Raw genomic sequence first — 23,365 nt, forward strand, 5'->3', positions numbered from 1 at the left:
ACAGTGGCAGCAGGCCATGGGGACGGCCCTGCCCCCCAGCCCCAACACTCAGCTGCTAGGTCATGACGGTCGGGCCCCTGGACCAGGGAAGACCCCAGGACAGACTCCTGGGGACCCCTCCCTCCTCTCCCGTTCCTGCCTTTCTGCCACAATCCAGGGCGAAACAGGCGCAGAGCGGGTGGGTGGCCCACAAAGAGGAAGGAAGACGATCCCCCATGACCCAGCACAGGCTCCCTGGGGCCCAGCCTCCCCACCTGCACCCCCACCAGCGCATCCGGGGACCACGCCACCACCCCCACATACCATCATGGCCACTGGAGGCCAGCAGGTGGCCCCAGAGAGACGAGTCCAACCTGCTCAGCCAGACAGAGGCCCTGGGTCTCCCTTCCAGACCCTGGGGAGGCAGGGAGCAAGGTGAGTGTCCTCAGGGAAGGGACAGTGACCCCAATGACAGGACTCACCAGGCCCCACCAGAGCGCATCCGCATAGGTGTCAAAGTGGTCATTCTCTCCCTTCTCCGCCAGGTACACCAGAAACGAGGCCAGGATGAGGCAGAGGAAACCGATGTACCAGGCGGTGACGAGCTCCTGCAAGACAGTTGGGGCCACATCACCACCACACTCAGGCCAGCCTGGCCAACACCCAGACCAGCCCCGCCTCCAGGAGCATGGAGGCCTACCCTGGACCCTGTGGCTCAACCCGTGTGGCCTGTGCTAGTCGGAGGGCTCGGCCACAGAGTCTGGAGGGGCCTCTGGCTTTACAATCCTGGCCTAGGTACATCTTAGACCTGGGAAAACAGCAGCCAACACTGGCCCAGCACACCAGCGTCCACCCAGGTCTTGGGAGCGTGTTCTCCAGCAGCCGGCAGAGCCAGAGAATCTTAGAACTGCTGGGACCCTCCCCCAGCTTCCCTGAGCCTCAGAGACACAGCTCTGGAAGAGGATGCCCACCCCAACTAACAGCCGCCATCAGCCCTCCAACACCCACAGCATCCAAGGAGGAAGGAGGGACCATACGATGAGGAGGTGAGTACCCTTCCCCAGCGGGGACCAACACCTGCCTATCCTGCCAACAAAGCCACCTCCTGCTCCATGCTCAGGAAGGTAGGAAAATGGGGAGGGGCTGACACTTGCCCGCCCATGAGCAGGATGGCCTCACAGCACTGCCTGGCAGGACGGGGTCTCACCACTGGGGGCCTGGGACCCCCTGGAACACAGGACGTGTGGCTCAGCCACCCTGTGGAGCCCCAGTCAGCAGCCACCATAAGCCACAGTTTAAACAACTGCCCAGGCAGGTGACTATGGTGGTGTATTCATACAGGGACTAAAACTCAGGAAATAAGACACCCGACCACACAGCCTGCCAGCTCCAGGGTGGGCCGAAATGGACTGGGCCGTGCAAAAAAGCTTTCTGGAGACATGACAAAGATGGACCAAGTCATGGAAAGAAACACCAAGAAGAAAGGGGATGGAGGTTCGTTCATGTCTGACCAGGCTGCCCAGGATCAGTCCAGCAGAGCCCCGTGGCAACCCTTCATCCCACCCAGGTGGGACTCTGGCAGCAACCCCGGGGGCAGGGAGGGTCAGGTGGAGAGCAGCGTCAGGGGCTGGGCCACCTTCACTAGCTCTGGGATGTCAACCGCCCACCATGCAGCCGGCTCACCTTGCTGTGGGCGTAGACCACAGAGCCCAGGAGCTTCCAGGTGCCCCCCCTCCGGTCCATGCGGATCATCCGCAGGATCTGCAGGAACCGCAGGCTCCGGAGCGCAGATGTGGCAAAGACATTGCCCTGGGAGCCAGCGGCCAGCACCGCAATGGAGGCGATGAGAACCATGATGTCTGTGGGAGAGGGTGTGGGGCTCGTGTGGGGCCAGCCCCTCCTCGCCCCTGTCTCACGGTTGCAGAATGGGGTTAGGGATAACCCGACTACCACCCCACCAGGAGTTGCAGGAGGATGGAAAGATGGAGGAAACGGTGCATACAACACGTGCAGTGTGGGGTCTGGGTAGCCCGTGCCCCAGAGAGGACAGTCACTATTGTCCACCCTTCCTGTGCGGTCTGGGACAGGATGCCTGGCTCCTGGTACCTCCTCCTGACATTTAAGCCACGTTGGCCATGAGAAAGGACTTCCAGGAGACAGTCCCATGGTCTCACCCAGCCCTCCGGCCCGCACCCCACTCTGGCGTCCCCCCGACTGGGCCTCACCTATCACACAGAACGGCTTCCGGGCGAACTTGAGCCGACCCCTCCAGCCGCGGTACCGGCAGCAGCAACCTGCAGCCCAAATCCGCACAAAGTACTCCACGCCAAACACCACGATGGTTACAATTTCCTATGGGGAGGCCGCAACTGAGGCCACCTCGGCCTGGGGGTGGGGCTCGCGCCCAGGGGCAAAGCCACAGTGCCAGGAGACCCCAAAGAGAACTGGAAACTTGGCCTGACCCCCTAACAGGCCCCTACCTCACTCCACCCTCCAAACAGGAGGGGGTCAGGCCCTTCTGGACACAGGGCCTGGGATTGTCTGGGGATCCTGCAGCCATGAGCAACTCTGGGCCCAAAGACTACCACGGGGCCACCCTCCCCAACTCCTTGCCCGACCTGAGGGGTGGTCTCTGCCCTCTCTAAGCCAGTGATGTGGGGGGCTCTGCCTTGTCTGAGCTGGTGGGAGGGGCCTGCCTGGTCTGATGGTGGGGGGGCACAGCAAGGCTAAGCTGAGGGAGGGTCCCCGGTAACTGCAAAGGGAAGAGGACAGCCTCCTCCCAGAACTCAGGCAGCCCCAGGCAGGGGAGGGGGGAGGTGCATTTTGGTGGGGATCAGTCTTCTTGAGGGGCCCGCCCCCACTCCCGTTACTAACAGCAACACAGAAATTACACTCCCGTTGCCATGGCGCCCACCCCTGCCCCCCATCTCAGGGTTGCTGTGAGCCTCACAGCCCCCACCCCGCACCCACGTCTGCTGGGAGACAGCTCACACCTCTGTGTGGGAGGGGGCCACATGGGCCTCAGGCTCTAGAGAGAACGAGGACAGTGGGAAAGGAGGAGCTGGACCCTCCAGGGTAGGGGCTGCCAGAAACTGTGACGTCACGGGAGGAGGGGCGGTGCTGGGGCGTCACGGGTGGCCAGGGTATTGGGGGGCAGGTGGGGGCTGACAGGACACTGTGACAGTGTTGGGGGCAGGGAAGCTGGGAGGGGGCGGTGGAGCCACCACGTGGAACTGGAGCATTGGGCTACATCATGCTGCACCGGGTGCAGGACCCCTGCCCTAGGAGGGGCCAGGCTCACACAGGAATTCAGGTTTGGGGGATCAGAGGAGACCCCGGCATTAGAGGCTCCACAGTCATGGGAAGGGGGACAGGCTGCCGTCTGCGCTGTCCACTGCTCGGGGTGGCTCTGGCTCCAGCAGGGCCCCCAGGGCCCTGTGCCCTGTGCCCACCCATGCAGCGCTCACCAGGATGTAGAGGGCACCCTCCGAGCTCTTCTCGTACTCCTTGATGGTGGAGAACACGGACAGCACGAGGCAGGAGAAGACCAGAAGGAACCTGGGGGACAGAGGTACAGATGGCAGGTCAGCCAGGCCCAGCCATGCCCTGACAGTGAGAAAAGGGAACAGAGGGCTGGTGTGGCTGTGTCTGCAGGAAGTGGGACCCTACCCCACCAAGAACCAGCATGGGTCAGAGGTGCCACAGCCGCCCTCACTCCCAGGACCGTTCCCCACTCCTCGGTGACATGGGGTGATGATAGGGGTCGGTACACCATGTCCAGGATGCCCTGTCTCCACACTCTGACAGTCTCATGCCTTCGGAAAGTCCCCAAAACCCCAGAATAAAAAGAGAACACCAGTGCCTGCCCATCAACTTCTGCAGGACAAGAAAATGAGCAAGACCCACAGCACCTGCTGCACAGAGGCTTTCAATGCACGCTCATCCCTCTTCCTTGCAGGCAACTATTTCCTCTCTAGGCCAGGAGGAGAAAACTTTTATCTTCCAATTAAACCTGATATGAAGTAAGAACTTCTCAGATAATCTTCTTTCTGGCCTTGCCCTGGCTGCCAGGAAGCTCAAAGTTTCTCCTTGGTAAGCTGCAGAGCCCCCACCCCACGAGCCAAGGTCTCCTGCCATAATTCTTCTTTCCCCCCACTTCCCCTCCCCAGTTATTACCCGGCCCTTACTGATCATTTTTCAACCCTTCCCTCAGATACTCAAGTTCACAGCCACACTAAAATTCTCCCGAACGCTCTGTGACTCTTTCCTAGCCATGAGGCCTCCTCTGACACACCGTAAATTCTTCAGTGCCCACCGCTGTATGGGACAGCTCTGTGAGACATGGCCACAGTATCGCTGTTGTCCTTAAAAAGCCAGTAGTGGTCCCTCGGTATCAGCAAGCATCCAGTCAGTGTCCGCAGTTCCCCGCACAGCTCACAAGTGTGCGTGTTCAAATCAGGGCGCAGACGGGGGCCAACGGCTGCCCGTGGCTGGTCTGTCCCTAAGTCTCCTCTGACTGGCCCCTTGCGATCCATGTGCTGAAGAACACGGCTGTCATCCTGTCCTGGGTGCCCACTGGTGGTGGCCCACAGTGCTGTTCCGTGCTCCTCCGTCCTGTAAGTTGGAGTCTCAGCAAGACTGCCGTGTCCTCCCAAGAGGCTCGCTGCATCCGGAGTCCCTGGGCTATCTGCAGTCACTGACCCTTAGGCCAGATCCAGGAATGTCGTAGGGGCTGCAGGATGGAGACAATCTATCACACCTTCATTTCTTAGGTGGAAACTTTTTAAAGAGAAACTTCTAGAAAAAGAACATCACCTACTGGTCATTCTAAAGTTCCTATAAATAAAGGACAAATGCTTCATTCTTTTTCTTTTTCGCTGTATTGGTTTCCAAAATTGGATCGGCTCCCTGAGATCTCCCAGAGGAAACCGATAGAGCGTAGTGGTTTTCTGTGTGTGTGTTGGATTCCCAACATCACCCGGCTGAAGCATCTGCTTTTGTTGCAGATCTTATAAAGCCATTAGTGTCATGGCTCAAGTCAAGACTCAGATCTGTCCCCCTTTGCCCACTGGGAGCCCAGAGGTACAAGAAGCACCCTTTTACCTGTGGACAGCAGGGGTCCGTTCTGTCCCAACTGGCTTCCATCCCCCAAGCCTCTGCTTGGGATGTCCTCCCATATCTCCTCCCAGCAGAGGGTGGGGTGGAGACACTGTGATCCGAGGACACTGGGGCCACGTCTCCACCAGGGCTCTCCAAGAAACAGCCTACAGGACACAGGTGTGTGCACATTAGGTTTATCTTAAAGCGTTGATCAGGTCAGGAGTCTGTGGGGCCAGCAAGTCTGTAGGGCAGGCCTGCAGGCTGGAAATCCCAGCAAGAGTTGATGTTGTAGTCTTGAGAATCCACTGTTCTTCCAGAAACCTCCATCTTTGCTCTCAAGGCCTCACCCACTTGGACGAGGCCCTCCCACATTGTGGAGGGTTGTCTGCTTTACTCAAGTCTGAGGATTTAAGCATTACTCACGTCTGAAAATATGTGCACAGCAACATCTAAACGGTATTTGTCCAACAACTGAGCACCACGGCCCAGCAGAGTCCTCACATAAAATTGACAGTCATGGGCTGAGAGAGGACAAAGGGGCCACAGCCAGGGGCCCAGGCGTGCCAGCCGGGAACAAGCTGATTCAGCAGTGCAGGCTGCTGATTCGATCAATGCCAAGGACAGTTGTGGGGAGAAAGTGGGTTCTCTCGCCAGGCGGGCTTGTCTTGCAGGGAAAGTCTACACCCACATGCAGCACCTGCCCAGTGCCCTTAGCTGCCCACCTGCCGTGGCCAGCCGTGCCTGCAGCAACAGCAGCAGGAGCCATCAGTGCCCGACTAATGGGAACTGGGAGCCTCTGTGCAGGCCGGCAGGGGCGCCACAGCCCAGGCCCCGCCAGCACACCAGCCAGCACACTGGCCAGGTGGACAGGCGGGGTGGCGTTCTCAGGGGCAGAGGCCCTGCAGCTGAGCTGAGGGTCAGGCAGCAGCATAGAACTCAAGCTAGACAGAGGCCCCAAGGGGACAAAATTGGTCCCCACCCTGCATCCCCTCCCCCATCACTCCAGCTCCACCCAGCCCTGAGTCCAGACCATGAGCCGCCCTGTGGGCACTGCTGAGGGCCCCTCAGTGCTCAACGCTGTGTGGTCCAGCCGGAGCCCAACCACAGCCACCACTGACTCAGGCCCCAGGCCCCACCCGGTCCAGCCGGCAGCCAGTGGCAGCCATCAGCACACCAGCACCAAGAACTCCAAAACTCAGCCAGACCCTAAAGCCTGAGGAGGCCAATGACAGCAGCCACAGAGACAACGCAGTCCTCAGCCCGCCCACCCCCATGGCGACAGCTTCCAGCTCGGGCGTGGCCTCTGGGGGCACGCAGCCCCTCCCTGGGCATGAGGCCCCCAAATACGTGTCTGACACGATCCCCGCGTTTCCCAGATCCTGGGTGAGGCGTCAGCAGTGTAAAACAAAGTCACACCAGTGCCCACTGGCACGGACAAAACACAAGCAAAGGAACGTCACATTCCAAAACCGCAATTAATTTCCTTGGCTCATTAGCCAATTTATTCAATTAACTGAGCCCTGGAAAAAAATTGTAGACGTCTCATGTGCCTTCCATTCAAGCTCTCTGTCTGCCTGGTGGCATCTTCTCCTGACTCAGGCAGTGAGGAAGGAGTGGGAAGAGGAACAGGGTTCCAAGTCAGGACTTAGGAGGCTTGGGCAGCAGAGAGATGCAGGGGGCACAGAAGCATCCCTATCGCAGATGGGACACAGGAACCCAGCTCAGCACAGCGGTGCAATTTGGGGACCCCAGGGGAGACACGTCATCCTGGTGGACTTCCCCAAGGATGCGTCCACCGGGACAGACTCTGCAGGGTGAAGAGGAGTCGCCCGGCCACAAGGGTAGGAGGTAAGCATGTTCCCAGCAGAAGCAAGAGCATGTGGGGAGGGAGACCACAGCGGAGAAGAGGGAGGGCGTGTGGGGATCTGGCAGAAGGTCAGTCTCACCAGACTGCAGAACAGGGCAGGGGGTTGGGGACAGCCCCACAGACTCCACTGCCGAGTCACAGTGCTGTGTCCCCGAAGGCCAGGTCTTCATGCTGGAAGAAATGTTCCTCTAAATTAAAAAAGAACAAGGCTCTGACCAGGCATCTCAGAACATTCCACAAGCCCCGGAGACAGGGAGTGTGCTGACATGATGATATGCGAATCTGCGGCTGTTCCCAGCAGTCATGACCACGCAGAGTCCCACAGCCGGCCCCTCTGAACGTTCCAGTGTGTTCCAGCTCGGCCAGGGAGGACAGCAGGCTGCTCCCACCCTCTGCCTGCCACGGCTGGGCCAGCAAACCCTCCACGGAGGAAAACCACTCCGGAGGCCTCCCCTCCCCTGGCAGTGCCACCCCGGAAAGTGCCGGCGATGGCTCCAAGTTTTGTTTTTTAAGTTTTCAGAACAGATGGCACAGATGGCACCAGCGAGCCTCCCGGGTAGCAGAAGGGCTGGTCCAGGCACAAGGACGGGGGAAGGGACCCCAGCCCGCAGCACAAAGGCAGTGTCTCCACAAGCTGGTGGTGCAACCCTGAGCTGGAATCCTGCTGGGCACAGAGTGGAGACAAAGTGTCTTCCCTCCCGGGGCCTTTCTTGCCTCTTGGGCCCCGTCGTGCTGTGTTCCCCAGACCTACAGGAGCTGGTGGGAGATCCAAGGACCCCCTTCCTTCTCCTCCCCTTTGAGAGGACCCTGGGTTTCATGCTGTGTCCAGGACAGCGGTACCTGTGTGCTCAGAGCACTGAGGGCCCAGAACCTTCCATGTTGGCCTGACCCCACAGGCCAAGGAGAGACATTGTGGTGAGACATTCAGATGTGGAAACCTTTGCTCTGCTGGCCAAAAAGGGGCTGGGTCTGCCTCCTCCCCCAAAGAGACAGGCGTGAGCCACTCTGGAAGCCCCAGGCTGGAGATCCCAGCCCTGGGCTGCAAGGCTCAGCCATGCCACTGCCCAGCCGTCTCCCCAACACCCACAGGCAAACCAATGCCCCTTGGAACCCTGGGCAGAGCAAGGCCCGTTCCCACACCCTCCAGCCTAGCAATGGCCAAGCCTGCAGGAAAAGACAGGAGGAGAGGCGCCTCCAGAAGGAGGAGGGGTGGTTCCTGCCCGGCCCAGAACTGTGGCGCAGTGGGCTCCGGGAACTACAATAACGCATTCAACCTCGGGAGGCTTCCCCAGCCGTAGCTGCCAAGGAGATGAGTGCAGCAAGCAGCCAGTCCCAGCCCCAGATTCCCGGGGCCAGCAGGGGTGCCAGGCAGGACCTCAGACAGCCCTGGGCATCCACACCTGAGCAGTGAGGAACTAGGCCATCCGGAGAGCAGCATGGACTGAACCAACCCCACACCCAGGCCCTCGTGCCCAGCAGAGAACCCCAGATCACGAGAGGCCATGAGGGAGGGCTGGGTCATAGCACTGCAGGACCCAGAGCAGCCAGTCTCACCCAGCAGCAGGAGGGACCTCAGCCAGATGTGAGGAGGGGCTTGTGAGCCACAGCCTGAGCTCTGGGCAGAGGCGGGACCCCCTCTGCTGAAACCACCTGTGTGCAAAGAGGAAGAAATGGGGCAGGAGGGGGCTAGCTGGCGGGACTGAAGGTGGAGGGAGGCATGGATACCAGGCCAGAGGGGCCCCAGTCAAGGCCAGACAACACCCCTCAGGAAGTCAGTGGCACCAGCAGCAGCTCCTAACACGCAAGAGGGCACACATGTGGGTGTCCCCTGTGTGTCCACGCATGTGTGTCCACATATGTGCGCATGTGTACATGTGCCTTGGGTTGAGTGTCCCCCCCAAAACTTAACCCCACTGTAACTGCTGAGGGTGGGAAATCCTACTATGGTGATTGAAAGGTGGGGCCTTGGAGAGCTGATTAGATTCTGAGGAACTGCCTAGTGACCAGATTAATAATGGTGGCCAGGGACATGGTTCTGAGGACTTCGAAAGGACAGCACATGAGGAACTCTCTCTCTCTCTCTCACTCACTCTCTTTGCTCCACAATCTTCTGCCATGTGAAACTCCTGGGTAACTGTCTTTGGACTTCCCAGCCTCCAAAACTGTAAGCAGTAAATTTTGTTTTCTTGGGCCGGCCTGTGGCTCACTTGGGACAGTGTGGTGCTGATAACACCAAGGCCACGGGTTCAGAACCCTATATAGGGATGGCCGGTTAGCTCACTTGGGAGAGTGTGGCACTGACAACACCAAGTCAAGGGTTAAGATCCCCTTACTGGGGCTGAGCCCGTGGCGCACTCGGTAGCGTGCTGCGCTAGCAGGGCGGCGACGCTCCCGCCGCCGCGGGTTCGGATCCTATATAAGAATGACCGGTGCACTCCCTGGCTGAGCGCCGGTCACGGAAAAAAAATAAATAAATAAAAATAAATTCTCTCTCTCCCTACCCCCCCCACCTCCTGTTTAAAAAAAAAAAAAAAAAAAAAGATCCCCTTACTGGACATTTAAAAGAAAAATTTTTTTTTGTTTTCTTATAAATCACCCAGTTCCGTGCATTTTGTTATAAGCAACAGAAATGGAATGATACGATGTGTGTGCATGTATGTGTGCCCTGCCCCTGCATGTGTGCACATGTGCATGTGTGTGCTCTGCATGTCCACATGTGTGCGTGTTCTGCATGTCCCAGCATATGTGCGTGTGCATGTGTATGCGTGTGTGCACATGCGCATGCACGTGCACATGGGTGTGTACATGCATGTGTCCCCCACCTCCGAGGAGAGACACTCTGCCTCCATCTCGCCCCTCCCACCCGCCCCCCTGATCTGATTGCAGGGAACATTTCTTTTCTGGAGACACATGAGAAAGCCGCTGTCGCCCATCCTGATTCCACTCCACACGCTTGGGTGGGCGGGGTGGGGGGTCCTGGGCTGCAGGCAGGAACAGAGCCCCCCAGGTCGGCCCTGCAGCTGACCGACACTGCTCAGACCTCTCTGCTGTGGAGACAGACCCTCCAGTTGGGCTCCTCCCAAAGACTGGCTCTGGAGGTTGCTGGAGTTTATTCATTTCATTTACATATCAATGAAATAAAAGTTTAACACGTGAGCGGCAGGGGTGGGAAGGAGGGAAGGCGTGTGGTCAACACTCTCTCCGCTCACCCCTAGGCCCTGTTCACTGTTCCAGGCAGAGCTGGGGGTGGGCCGGGGGCCCTGACACCAACGGGTAGAACTCTCAGTCTACTGAGCGCCAAGCACATGACAACCTTAAAGGCAGGAAGGTGTTGAGTCCCCATTTCGCAGATGAGAAAACAGAGGCTCTCAGTGGCGTCAAGCCCAGCAGGCTGGCTGCAGAGCCTCCCTCAAGCCATGCGCCCGTCTTCCACCCAAGGGGTCTTGGTGGTCCCCCGGCCCCTGCAGAAATTCCCTCTCTCCAGAACAATGTCCACGCCAGTAAGGTTCCACCTCCTCGGTTGAGTGGGCAACCAGAGTGAGGCCAAAGCAGATCCCCCCAGCAGCCACGGCCGGGCTCCCGGGGGACCTCCCACGCCTCGTCCATTAGGCTGCAGCCGGCGCTGCCACCTGGAATCTAATTTCACCCTAATAAACTGCTCTGTTTCCAGGACCCGCTGCCACTTCCAATCTCAGGAGCGACAGCTCAGGAACTCCCAGCCCTCACAAGGCCCAGCTGCTGGCTCTGAAACTGTGGCCTTACCCCACTCCCACCCACCCCAGCCCCGCCTCACCCCCACCAAACTCCCTGCCAGCCCTCCTCATCTCAACCCCCAGGGCTGGAAGGGGCTCTCAAAGGACCCCTCGATGTCGCCACTGGCCAGGGTCCCTCAGCCAGGACAGGGAGTGGCAGAGGAGCCAGAGGTCAGTGGTGGTCCCACTATCTCAGCGCCTCAGTCCCTAACCACTCACCCTATCAGAAGCCCACAGCTCACAAGGACCCCAGATCCCCTAAGAGCGCCACACCTGGCACTGCAGCAACTGCAGGGCCCCTGCAGGCGGCATGGCCCTTCCCCCTCCCCAGAAAGAGCGGCGGATGGGCGGATGGGGCAGCCCTGGGAGCTGCGGCTGTGGGACAACTTCCAGGGCCCTAGAAGGAAACCTGCCAGCTCAGCACACAGCAAAGGCTGTTCCCCAGGCGCCACCACATGACTTAGCACCTCCCACTCAAGGTCCCTGGAGACAGAGGCTCCATGCGGCTCATCTGCTCCCCATCAGTCACCTGTCCCCACACAGATCACAGGGGCTGGGCAGAGACCAGGAGGGGTGCCCTCCACATGGAGGCCCCTGGCCCACCCGACCTCATCAGTCACCACAGCCCCTCCCCCAGCCTGGGAGTTCTCTGGACGTGCCTCTCCCTCCCCAGAGCTCATCTGGGCTCTTCCTTCCAACTGTGCCCACCTCCCAGCACCCCAAGCCAGCACCTGCACCCCCACTGAGACCACAGGAAGAGCATCCCTGTACCTGGTGCCCCTATCTCAACCCCAGAGTGTGCCAACCCTGCTCACCCCGCATTCTCCCCCCCACACCCCCATACCCTGAGAACAGAGCCAGCCTTGGACTGGCCCTAGAGGCCACACGGGCCCCCACCCACCAGCTTCCCTCCTGCCAAGACGATTTCCCCGCCCCAGGGCCTTGGCACACGCTCTCCTCCCGCCTGGAATTCTCTTCTACCTGAAGGTCACAGGGCTGCCTCTTCATCCCCACATTTTATTCTCAGCATCACCTTCTCCAGGAGGCTGCCCAGCCCACCCTTCTCAAGCAGCCCCCAACTCCCTCCAGCCTCCTCTCTTTGGGGCCTGGCCTCCACCCGTGCCATCGCCCCCAATGCAGGTGTCCACTCACTGTCCTGGGGTGGGGCCTCGTCTGATCTGCTCACTCCATCCCCCAAGTACCCCAAACTACATGCATGGGAGCGGTGGCTGCGACTCCCTCCTGGCCAAGTCGACCCAGCTGGAGGCCCTGGCGTGGCTTCAAGACACCGTCGCGGGTATGTGACAGCACTGCCACAAACACAGCCAGGAGGACAGGAGCCAGGGGCAAGGAGGCGGGACCCTGGACATGTGCGCCTGGAGGGGCCGGAGGGGTGCCTGAGACCAGGAGGAACACGGCCCAACCCCAGAGGGCAGGAAGACAAGCTGCGGTCCACAAGATGCGACAGCGCATGTCCATGCAGAAACATGCACCCAGCGCGCACGTGGCTCCACCCACAGCAGCCCAGTGTGGAATCAGTCCCAACATGCACCCACGGGTGAGTGGACAGACAAGCCAGTCCATCCACATGGCCATGAAAGGCCCGAAGCCCTGGCACATGTGATCACAGGGAGGAGCCACGAGGGATGCCAGACATGGGGGGCGGTTGCCATGGGATTCCACTCCCTGAACACCTGAAGCAGGCAGACTGCAGAGATGGGGGCTAGGGGAGTGACTGCCAATGGATCTGGGGTGTTTCTATGGAGTGACAAAATCACTCTGAAACTAGAGAGAACGGTGGAGGCCCATCATGGTGAATGCAACACATACCACTGAGTTGTTCACTTTAAAGTGGCTAATTGTATGTTAGGAGAATTTTACCTCAATTTTTTAGGCAAAGAAAATAGTGTGGCCTCATTATCAAGGTCTGCAGAGCAGGAAAGTGCCTCCCTGGCCGGGGTGGGTGAGCCACATGTCCACTGCTGGCCCTGTGCCCCAGGCAGTGCCCTCCTCCTGCCCCTCAGTTTCTCTCTGTAACAGGACAGATTTGGGGGGCACAGGAGAATGCTGTTTCCCCACAGACTCCCCCAGTCCCCGGTGCTGGGCCCCATAGCACCAGCCCTATGGGCAGGGGACCACCCCACCATCCAGTGAAAGGCTCTGCCCTGAGGCCTCAACTTTCCCTGGGGGCGTCATCTGCAGGCCCCACCCTCAGGAGCAGACGTGCATGTGACTTTCAGGTGGGGGGGGCCAGGGGGAGGTCTCCCCTTCCAGGAGGCATTTTCTTCTGTGCTTGAAACATGACTCTGTCCTTGGTCAGCGTCAGTCTCCCACATCCACGCTGCCTCGTGGCCTATCAGCCATACCCAAAACCACTAAGGTGCTCAGGGCACCACAACAACGGCTCTCCTGACCGAGGCCCCCCTCAGAGGGCCCAGAGCACAGACAGGACCTCGTTCCCAAACAAGCCCCTCTCAGGCCAGCCTGGCCCTTGCTCCCCGTTCACCAGCCTTCCTAAAGCACGGGATGAGGCAAAGCAGGGACAGGGCCACCTGGGCCAACCTGGACTGGACACACTGGGACCACCCCCAAGTGTCCACAATGGGGCCACAGCAACACCAGCAGTCACAACGGAAGGACGCCAACACACCTGCCAGACCAAGGTCATCCACTCCACAGGGAAATCCCCACCACACACCCTTAACACAGAAGAGAGATTACAGGGGCCTGAATCCTGTTTAGTTTAAGAAATGCATAGATGGGCACAGATGCTTGAAAACCCAGCAGGGAGAACAAATGTTCTTCCTTGTGTTTCTCAGCATTTTCCCAATTTCCTGCAGTGTTTTATTTCTGTCATCAGAAAAAATAACAAACCATCACCAAGTGTTTAAGAAACAAAGCGGAGCTCGACGTGCAGGAGGGGCCAGAGCCCCTGCTCAGCCACGGAGACGTTCCACATGCTCCCGCGTGACACACAGTCAGCTCAGCTAGTCAAACTGCATGCATCATGGAAGGCATCTTGGATAAGCTGGCCAAAATGATCACAGGAACAGAAGAAGACTGCCCGTGTGTCTCTGCCCCTAACAGGCCTTGGTCGTCCACTGTGGGGGCCTCTCAAACACCAGCCCCTCCCCCCTCACCAGACAGCGGTGAGCTGAGCCCCTACTCTCTGTGAGCCTCGGCTGGTGCTAAACTAAGAGTCACACAAAGGGGCCTGCCAGCTCAAGAGGAGGCGCAACTAACTGTAGGCTCGTGTTCAGGACCACGGCCAGCGCCCTGTCTGGTGCCCCAATCCTCTCCAAGAGTGGAGAGCCCCAGCACCTAGCCCAGGTAGCTGGCGTTCCTCTGCACCAGCCATCTGAGTGGCAAATGGCACAGAGTAGTGTCCCAGGGCCTAATCCCCACAGCAACCTGCTGGTCTCCAGCTTGGACGTCGTTCCACAAAATGTAACTATTCAGTAACAGAAACAACGAGCGTTAACTTCTCTACATATTCGGTCCAAGGAAAAAAGCCATTTGGGGCGAGAACACTTTTACAGTAACCAGACAGCTTCTAGAAATCTGTCCTCCAGACCTGAGCATGTGCACGAAGATGTATGCACGGGAACCTCATGCAGACCATTTGCGGTGGCAAAATCGTAGAAACTGCCTCAGTGTCCATCAACAGAGAAACGGTCAGATAAGTCCTGACACAACTGGGGCCGCAGGGTGAGAAGGGGGAGCATGAGGCACTTCCCCAAGCCCAGGGCAGGACGATGCCCAGACAGACGTGGTACAGACGGCAGGCACAGAGCAGTGCGTGTGACCCTTGTGTGAAAATAAGCGTGTGCGAAGAATGTCTCTGGGCGAGAGAAGAGACTAGGGCTCCAGCCGACTCGGGAGAAGACGGGCAGAGTGGGGGGAGTCCCACTGTTTCTGCTAGATGTTATCTTATGTATCTCAAGGTCTTCTGTCGGTGTCTCTTCTGTGTGCGTGCATGCGTGTGGTCTCCGTGTGTGCGTGACCTGTCTGGAAGGAGGGGATAACAAAAGGGACAGCTACCCTGTCTACAAGGGATGCCCCAGCTGCCTCACCCCACCCTGCAGGGAGCTCCGAAACACTCGCACTCCGTCCTCCAAGCACAACACAGCACAGCTGGGAGTGCCGCCCCCTGCAACTGTGCTGGGGACGGACAGACCTCACGCAGGCGCCTGTACGCAGGAAAAGAAGTGCACTGACCAAGCGCATACCACAGCCCTCCTGTTTCCAACCCCTTATCACAGCCTTTTCAAAACTTATCATCCCTGCCCTTGCTCCCAAGCTTTTCACCACATCCCCCCAAAACCTGGGACCCTAGGAGAAATGGGCCTTTTTCTTCCATTCCCCTTTAAGAATTTTTTCCAAGCCTAAATAGAAAAGCAGACTGAACAGTTCTGAGGTCTCTAGCTAAAGGATCCATGACGGGAAGGGGCAGGATCAGACAGGACCTGGAGGACAGGGTGGGGTCACAGGCAGGAGGTGGCCCTCACTCTGCAGTCATGGAGCAAGAATCCAGGAGAGACTGCCAACCTGTCCCCACTGAGATGATTCAGGGACCTCTGGAGACACCGTGTTTCCAACCGACTCCCATTAGGAGTTTCTGGAATAATTGCTCTTTGTACATTTACAAAATTATTCCCAGTAATCCAAAAAAACTAAAGACCTAATTTTATTCAAGCCAGGGAACCAGTAAAGCCTAATGACAATCAACTCTGGAGCAAGTCTGGAACACATCCTCTCTCCTGTCCCCAGTGGAGCAGCTGTTGTCCCCAAACCATCACTTCCTCTGCAAGAAGCTGCTGGAAAGGTCAGGGCTCTGCCCACCCCGGCGTCCCCTTCCTGCGGCCATCCCAAGCTCCTAGACAGTGGGAGCCAAGCTCTGGGCAGCCAGCAACAAGGGGAGAAGCTGAGAGCCTACCATCGGGGGTCTCTCCACCCTGGGGCCCAGGTCTCCTCACCAGGTGACTGGGGCTGCTGCGTCCCCCCCGTCTCGCCCACCTTGCATGGCCTGGAGATTAAATGACAAAAAGGACATGAAGCAGCAGATCTCTTGCCACCTTTGTCCTCCACCAGCACCAGCACCCTGGACACCAGTGTCGCTGCACAGTGCATGAGTCGTCCTCAGCCTTCCTGCAGGAGCCCACATCGAAGGGTTAGAAAATCCCTCCCCAAACCCGGATCCCCACCAGTGCTGCCTAACCCCACACAGGAAGTATAGCACCGGGTCTGAACCCTGACGCTGCAGCTGAGTCTCAGGCCCTCGACTCCCTCTCCTGCTCTCCTCTCTACCAGGAAAGGGGCTCCCAGAATCTAGTGGCCAGGATCTCGAGTGGGGCCAGGGGTGGGCTCCTGCCGATGTGGAACCAATGTGGAACCAGGGCATGTTACTCAGTGTTCACATGTCAGTCAACAGCACAGATCTGCAGACGAGGCTCTTCCTCTGCAGGACGTGCTCAGTGAGACCACTCTTTGAAGGGCTACACAGAAAGAAAGCCACATAAACTTACTAACAGCAAATTATTTCAGGGGCACCGTATTCTTCTGGAAATGTTGACCCTGACAGCTCCCCTTGCTAATAAGCTTTTGGCTCAACCACCAGGGAAGCAACCGATGTGGGTTTGGGGCCCAGGCTGTCTTGGCAGCTCCGGCCGGCCGGCAAGGCCTCAGAGAACTCCCACCCAGGGGGTTCCAGAGCTCTTCAGCCCTATTTCCTCCTGGATGAATTAAAAGCATGGCTGGCTTCAAATGATAAAAACCCAGCCCTTCATTTCCCTAACTCCAGCCCAACCCATTTGCTAAGCAGTCTCCTGGGTCACTCCCTCCCCGAGTCCTGCGGTCACATCTTTCCTGGCCGTGTGAGGAACAAATGGGCTTTAGAAGGGACCATCTCCTGCATGCCCACTCACCAAGAACAAACTAAGGTAATAACCCTGCTGTGCAGGGCTCATGTCTGTACCACCGGCTGCCCCTCCCAGAAATAAGAACTAAGAACGGCCATCCAGGGCCTGTCAGGAAAGCAGAAATCAGAGCCTATTCGGCACTTTGAGAAGCGCCTGGAGCTGTCAGCTGCACCCCTGCGAAGGAAACCACCTGCGTGGCAGCATCTCCGACTCCAGGACAATGCTGGGTGCTCCATCCTAAAAGTGGACTCAGCCTTGCTGGGCCCATGTCAGAGCCAAGTCATCTCCTGGTGGGCTCTTCGGACGCAGTCTGTGTGGAAACCAGACATCCACGGGGCTTACACAGCGGTTTCTTCATGGCCTAAGTGTTCACTGGTAAAACCTGCCCACAGTGGTGTTTTTCAAGCCAGAATCATTCCTATGCTCCATGCCTCCACCCTCAGGATCCTGGAACGTGCAGGAAGACATCTCCAAACACCCAGGTGGAGGAAGAGCACTCTCCGTAGAAGACGCTGGCAGGAAAATGGCCAGTGTCTCCAGGACCAGCCCTGCTGGACAAACACACAGGCGAGCTGTCACCCAGAACCTGGGTCTCACGTCTAAACACACAACTAAACATGCAACCACTCCTAAACAGCAGCCTGAGCCTCTTCACCAAGGCTCAGCAACTGACCAACGGGTCTGAGGATTTGCCAAAGGATGGGCTGAGGGGCAGGTGGCCGAGGGGCCGTCCTGGCCTCCACACTCCCTCCAGGATGAAGCCTTTTGCCCGCTGAGTCTTAGCCATGGCCATAACAACAGCCCCGTGCTCTGACCGTGGGCATGTGCCCAGCACCATGAGGGGTGGTTCAAATGCATTCGGTCCCCTAGACCAGAAGGCGAGATAAAGACACAACAGCTACCCCCACATTACAGACGAGGAGATTTAGGCCCCGGGATCTGGGATCCAGTCGGTGGAGGAGGCAGGATCCCAGCCAGAGCCTCAGCCCAGCCTCCACCGTCCCTCACCCCCAACAGGGAGCGCAGGGTCCTCAGCAGTAGTAACCATTCAGGTTGCACATGTAACGTGGGGTGGGGGCACAGAGGGGCCGCCCTTGGGAGGGACGAGGCCATGTCTGTGGACAAGGAACATGCCCTTCAGCCCAGCAATCCCACGTCTCAGAGCTGCCTACATTTACTCTTGAAGATATTTAAAGTGACCCACCTGAAAGGTGATCCACTTGGGCACTGTCGGTCACAACATTAATAGGGAACACAATACCCAGTCCCTCGTAAGGGACATCACAGGCCTCGCCCCCTCACAAGCTTCGCCTTATGAAGAACAGCCACTGCCAGGCCAGGCTCACCCACCACCTTCCCAAGTGCGGCCCACCGTGCTCACCGCAGCCTCTAACAAGACACAGTCTGAGCCCCAGGCCCCAAGCCTCCTGTCTAGTCCAGGGCAGCTGCTGCCTGTCCTGCCTTGGTCTTCTGCGTGGCCATCCCATGGCCTCCCTCCCCAAACTCAAAGCCCTGCTGCTGGCACCTTCCATGACGTTCCCCAAGGAGCCCTCTGGACTCACCTGTTTTCCTAGAATAGACCCCACTTCGTGTGTAGCAAACTCATCTCTCCAGACTGTAAGCACCCAGAGGGCGGAGGCTAGCCCTGTGCCTCCCGCTGGCAGGTACCGAGAATATCTCCTGAGTGTGCACACTGCGTGGACACATTCAACCTGGGTGCTGGGCAGCCAGGAGCACAGGGACTAACAAAGACCTGGGGATTAACGGGTCATCTGAAACAAACGAGGGACACCACCTCTACTCTCTCCACCAGTGCACTCAGACTGTGCTCTTGGAAGTGACCATGGTTTCTCCAAAAACATTTTAGGGTCTAAACATTTTCAAAATCAGAGATGGGCCTCCCACCCACGTGGTTGGCATCTGGGGGACTGAGAATCCCTAACACCCACCAGTGTTCATGTCAAAGACCTCCAGGCCCAGCTGGCCAAGCCATGCCTCCTTCTGAGTCCCTGCAGAGACAGGTTCTAATATTTGACTAGTACTGGCTTCTCAAAAACTGAGATTTCCTCTGTCTAATCTGTGAAATTCAAGAAGTGAGCTTCCCACCCCCCTGCTAATTGTTTTTTCTAGTACCTTGCTGACACAAGAATGTTTATAGAGATTCACTCCATGGCATAACCAGACGTAGTGATATTCTATCGTTTCAGAGTGATTTCACTTTAAATTATTTGGTGAGGATTAGAAATCCTGCAGAGGAGGCCTATGGGCAGCCTGGGGAAGTCTGACAGGCCCAGCCCCAAAGGAATGCAGGTTTCCCTGGAAACCACAACTCTGAAGCATTTTCACCTTTTGGGAAATTTCCATAAGATTCTCCAACTCTTCAGTCGATAGATATTTCCTCCCCAGGAGGGCTGTGGGAAGGCCTAAGACTTGAAAGGGGTTGAGAACACGCCATTCAGAGATCCAGTAAAACGCTTGGTCAGCAGGCACCCGACCCTGGTCCTGCAAGTGGCTGCCTCTCCCATCTGTGAAGGGCCCAGCCAGGCCTGCACCTGTCCCTCAAATGCAGCCAGACCTAGGGAGAGAGTGGCCGGCACTCCTAGGCCAAGGCTGAGGGCAGAGGGGCATCCTGCCACCATGCCTGAGGCCTGCCCACAGGGCTGGCCCCTCAAGGGAGGTGCAGGGGCCTCTGACAGGCCTGGACGTGACTCCACTTGGGTTATTCAGGGCTCACACAGGAAAGAGCCCCAGCTGGGCCCAGGTCACCCAAGGGATCTCAAGCAAGGCCCTGAATTCCCCAATCCTCCACTCTCACTTCTGTGAAATGGGAGACTGCACCTGGCCATGCAGACCATGGCTCAGAGGCCTCTAGAGGGGCACCCGGACACCACCTGAGGCCCAGCCCAGACAGCCAAGCTGATTATACGAGCCCAGCCTCCATGGCACAGTCCCTCCCGACGCCAGATTTTCCATCGGGCCTATTTTAAACAGTTTCATCCTGGCCACTCAAAGTGGCTTGGATGTTGGAAAAGTCAAGCAATCTGCACCCCCAAGCTCTCATCTCTGAGGCTGGGACCCCACATTTCAGTGTAAGCAGGGCAACTCTAGAGCTCACTCAACTTTTCTCAGCCTCAGTTTCCCCAGCAGTAAAAACAGGGCTACCTGCCCTCTCTCAGGCTCGCGGTGAGAAATAACCGCAACCAGCTCACAGCAGCAGCCTGGGGAGTGCAGGCCCCTTCCACTCCTGACAAGCCACACAGAGATCTCAGCCGAGGAGATTTTGCTTCCCTGGTGGAGTGCCTGCCCGGTGCTCATCCTGTGCACAGCTGGGCAGCACAAGAGCAAAGCCAGCACTCGGGATTCAGGCTCTAGAAGGACTCCCCAGTGCACAGCACCCCAGGGAGCTCCCCAGGGCAGCCTGCAGTGGACGCATCGGCCCAGACAGTTCTGGGCCTCTCCTGTGGTTCACGCCCCTTTGGGAGGGACCGGGAGGAGCAGGTCCAAGCTGTTTCTGCTCAGGCAGGCCCATACCTCGCCCACCCCCCACCCCTGGTCGTGGACTCTTTCTGACTCCCTTCTCCAGAAGAGCTTCTGGAAAAGCTCGAAGGCAGAGAGAGACATCCATGGCTCCACACAGAGGCACATCAGTAGGGATATCCCCTTCCACAGAGTGGCTGCAGCTGGTGGGCCTGGCTGATGCCCACCAAGCACTGGGGCCATTGGCCAGCCACCTCCCTCTCCACCTTGGACAGCGGCTACCCCCCAGGGATGCAGCAGGGATGCCCAGAGAGGCTGGCACAGTTCTGCCCCTGGGGGGGCATGGAGAAGCCACACCCTCAAGAAGCTCCCGTCAGGGGTGGGGGCTGGGCCACCAGGATGGGCCACAGCAGCACTACTGGTCTGTGCCACTTCCTGGGAGGGCTCACAGGACCAGTCAGGAGGAGTGTGCACAGCCCTGCTCACCTGCCCTTCACAAGGCCCCTGGCAGGGAGCAGCTGTGCCCACTTTACTGACAGGAAAACTGAGGCTGGCAGAGGCTCTGAGACCACACTTAGTGTCTAACCAGAGAGTAGGCCACCAAGGACACTGCTCTGACCCTGCTGCCTACCCCCACCCCCCAGAAGAAATCCCGCTGCTAGTGGGGCTGCCTCCCCCAAGTCTGAGCCACCCCCACAGGGGAGCTAGGTTCACAGGAAACTCAAAGCAGCCCATGCCCAAGGAGAGGCCTGAAGCAGGCTGAAGGGCAGGGCTGCCTCATAGGTGAGGGTCTCGGCCCCAAAGCCCCCACACACTGCAGGAGTGGGAGCTGCCCTACAGAGAGGCCTGTCCTGATCAGGGATATCTAGGCAGAGCCGACAGACCCCACAAGTGCAGGGGCCTCCCACACACTCTGCTTCCAGCTCTGTACACTGCAGGAAACAGGAGGGAGGAATGGAGGGGCTGCCCAGCTCAGGCCCAGGCAGGGAGAGCCACTCAGAACTGTGGACAGGGCCACAGGAGGGCTCCTGACCCAAAGGGGAACCCCAGGAATTGCTACCAGCCAGGGATGCCCATGCCCAGCCCACTGGACCCTGGGCAGCAGCACCATGGGTCTGACACCAGCCACTGAGGCCCGGGCCACGCTGGGCAGGTGGGCTGTGGGGGGTGGGATCTGTCTTGTCCATGTTCCAAAAGTCACCTCAGGCAGGACCTGGCTGAATAGAGCCAGTGCCACCAGGACCCCCTTTGGCCCCCAGCCAGGCAAGGAGGGAGGCGGTGTCTGCAGGAAGATGGTTAAGGAGGGGCCGTTGGTGAGGACACACAGAGCTGCCCCAAGGGTCAGGGAGCATGGACCCTGGACTGGGGAAAAGATGCACCTTGCTGGAGGATGCAGGGGCTTTGCAGGCAGTGCTGGACGCCTGCCTTGGGGGGGGTCTCAGGACTGCCTGGGGGGCTCAGCACTGGGGCTGTGCCTGGGGAGGGGGCCCTCCCTGCAGGGGGCCGGTGTTTCCCTCTCAGGATCTCCCCCCATCCCCAAGTGCTCCATCACGTTTCACGGGCGGTCTGTCCAGGACACACTCACAGGCACACATCCCTTTCGGTCCAGGCTCTTGGCCAGAGGCGGGTTCCCAGAACCCGCTGCTCACTCCCATCCCAAAAGCCTCTTCCACACAAAATGGCCGAGTCTCGGTGCCCTCTCGAGCGCTCTTTAGCTGGGATGGAGAGCAGGCGCCCTAACGCTCGGAGGCTGCACACGCACTCGCACACGCAGCAACGCCTGCACATGCCGGACACACGAACACCCATGTGCACACGACCAGGCCACAGCCGCCCCCGCCAGTCCTGCCCCTGCAGGCAGCAGCTCTGAGCGCGGGGCCCGGGAGACAGGACAGCCCCTTCCCGGCCCTGCTGGCTGCCCTAGGACGGCCTCGGCCCCTCCTCTCATCTCTCTCTGCCAGGGGGTCCAGAGCCCAGAATGTGAGCGGGCAGCCCCGGGGGCAGCCACAGCTGCAGAGGCTGGGCTGTGCTGAGTGTGGGGGGCGGTGGGGGTGGGGGTGGGGGTGGGGATGGGATTCGCGACGACACGACGGAGATGGATGCGGGCACCCGGGGCAGGATGGGGCCGGGTAGTGTTAGGACCCCTCCACCATTTCGGCAACTCATGAGCTCGCCCCAGACTGAGGGTGCGAAGCTTGGTAGGATGTCGGAGGAGGGGCCGACCTCTTCCCGCCCACAGGGTCCCCGGTAGTCCAGACCCAGAGCAGGACGGCAGCGCCACGCGCCCTCCGGGACGGCCCTTTGTTCCGCGCGGTGGGGAGGGGCCTCCGGGCTGAGGAGGGGGCTGGGGCGTCCTGCGGGCCGGGGCTGGTGCACCCCCGCCGGGCTCCCCACCGCGGCCTGCACGACGCGGACCCCAGGCCTCCAGTCCCCGCCCTCCTCCGGCAGGAGGGTCGCAGTCCCCAGAGCTCGGGACACGCAGACCCCCGCCCCCGCGGCACTCACACGTAGGCGTGGTAGATGAAGGCCCAGCCGCGCGGCCGCTCCAGCACGTTGTAGAGGAAATTCTGCAGCTTGCGGTAGCAGGCGTTGCGCTTCGGGGGCTTCCCGGCGCCCGCGCCCCCCGCGCGCGGCTTGCTCAAGATGCTGCCGCGCTTGGGCGCCTCGGAGCCGGCGATGAGCAGCGCGCCGTCCCGGGTGGAGTCGGGCGCGCCGGGGTCCAGCCCCACGAAGCCCACTTTGAGCTTCTTCTCACCGCTCGGGCCGGGGTACACGCCGCCGTGGCGCGGCTTCTGCACCATGGTGGAGCCGGGCGGCGCCGGGCCGGGCGCGGGCTCAGCGCGGGCTCACGGGGGCGGGCCCCGGCCCCGGCCCCCGGCCCCGGAGCCTCATGGCCACGGCGCGGCGGCGCTGCGCTCCTGCCGGCCCGGCCGCGCGCGGGGACGCTGCAGCCACCTCGCTCCGCGCGCGCCTCGCCGCCCGGCCCAGCTCCGCCCGCCGCCGCGCCCCGCCCCCGTTAACCCCCACGACGCCGAGCGGGCCCCTCCTGGGGCTCCTGGGGCCGCCCCTCCCTGCTCCGGTGCCTGTGCGAATTGACAAGGAATCCGGCCCCGCTGTCACCTTTGAGGTGGGCACGACCGAAGCGGAACTGCCCGACCAGCCCCACACTCATGCCGTAAATAGGGACAAAGGAGAGCAGTCCCTGGACACAGGTGGGAGGGTGTCCCCTGCGGGGAGCAGAGTGGGCAGAGGTGGCCTCTCTGCTGGAGAGC

At 59.5% G+C, this 23,365-nt stretch overlaps 1 protein-coding gene across 6 annotated transcripts in view; it reads right to left on the bottom strand.

Annotated features, from left to right (window-relative positions):
• KCNQ2 (potassium voltage-gated channel subfamily Q member 2) overlaps positions 1–22,894 on the bottom strand; it is a 64,351-nt gene extending 41,457 nt beyond the window's left edge. For all 6 annotated transcript variants that reach the window (XM_063092242.1, XM_063092250.1, XM_063092233.1 and 3 more), the window contains exons 1-5: positions 22,599–22,894; positions 3,447–3,537; positions 2,205–2,331; positions 1,663–1,838; positions 462–587 (exon numbers count right to left, since the gene is read on the bottom strand). In XM_063092242.1, coding sequence (XP_062948312.1) covers positions 462–587; positions 1,663–1,838; positions 2,205–2,331; positions 3,447–3,537; positions 22,599–22,894 — 816 coding nt within the window. The remainder of the gene's footprint in view (positions 1–461; positions 588–1,662; positions 1,839–2,204; positions 2,332–3,446; positions 3,538–22,598) is intronic.
• Between the last annotated feature and the right edge of the window lie 471 nt (positions 22,895–23,365).

This window comes from Cynocephalus volans, chromosome 1, assembly GCF_027409185.1.
Source record: "Cynocephalus volans isolate mCynVol1 chromosome 1, mCynVol1.pri, whole genome shotgun sequence".
NCBI lineage: Eukaryota > Metazoa > Chordata > Mammalia > Dermoptera > Cynocephalidae > Cynocephalus > Cynocephalus volans.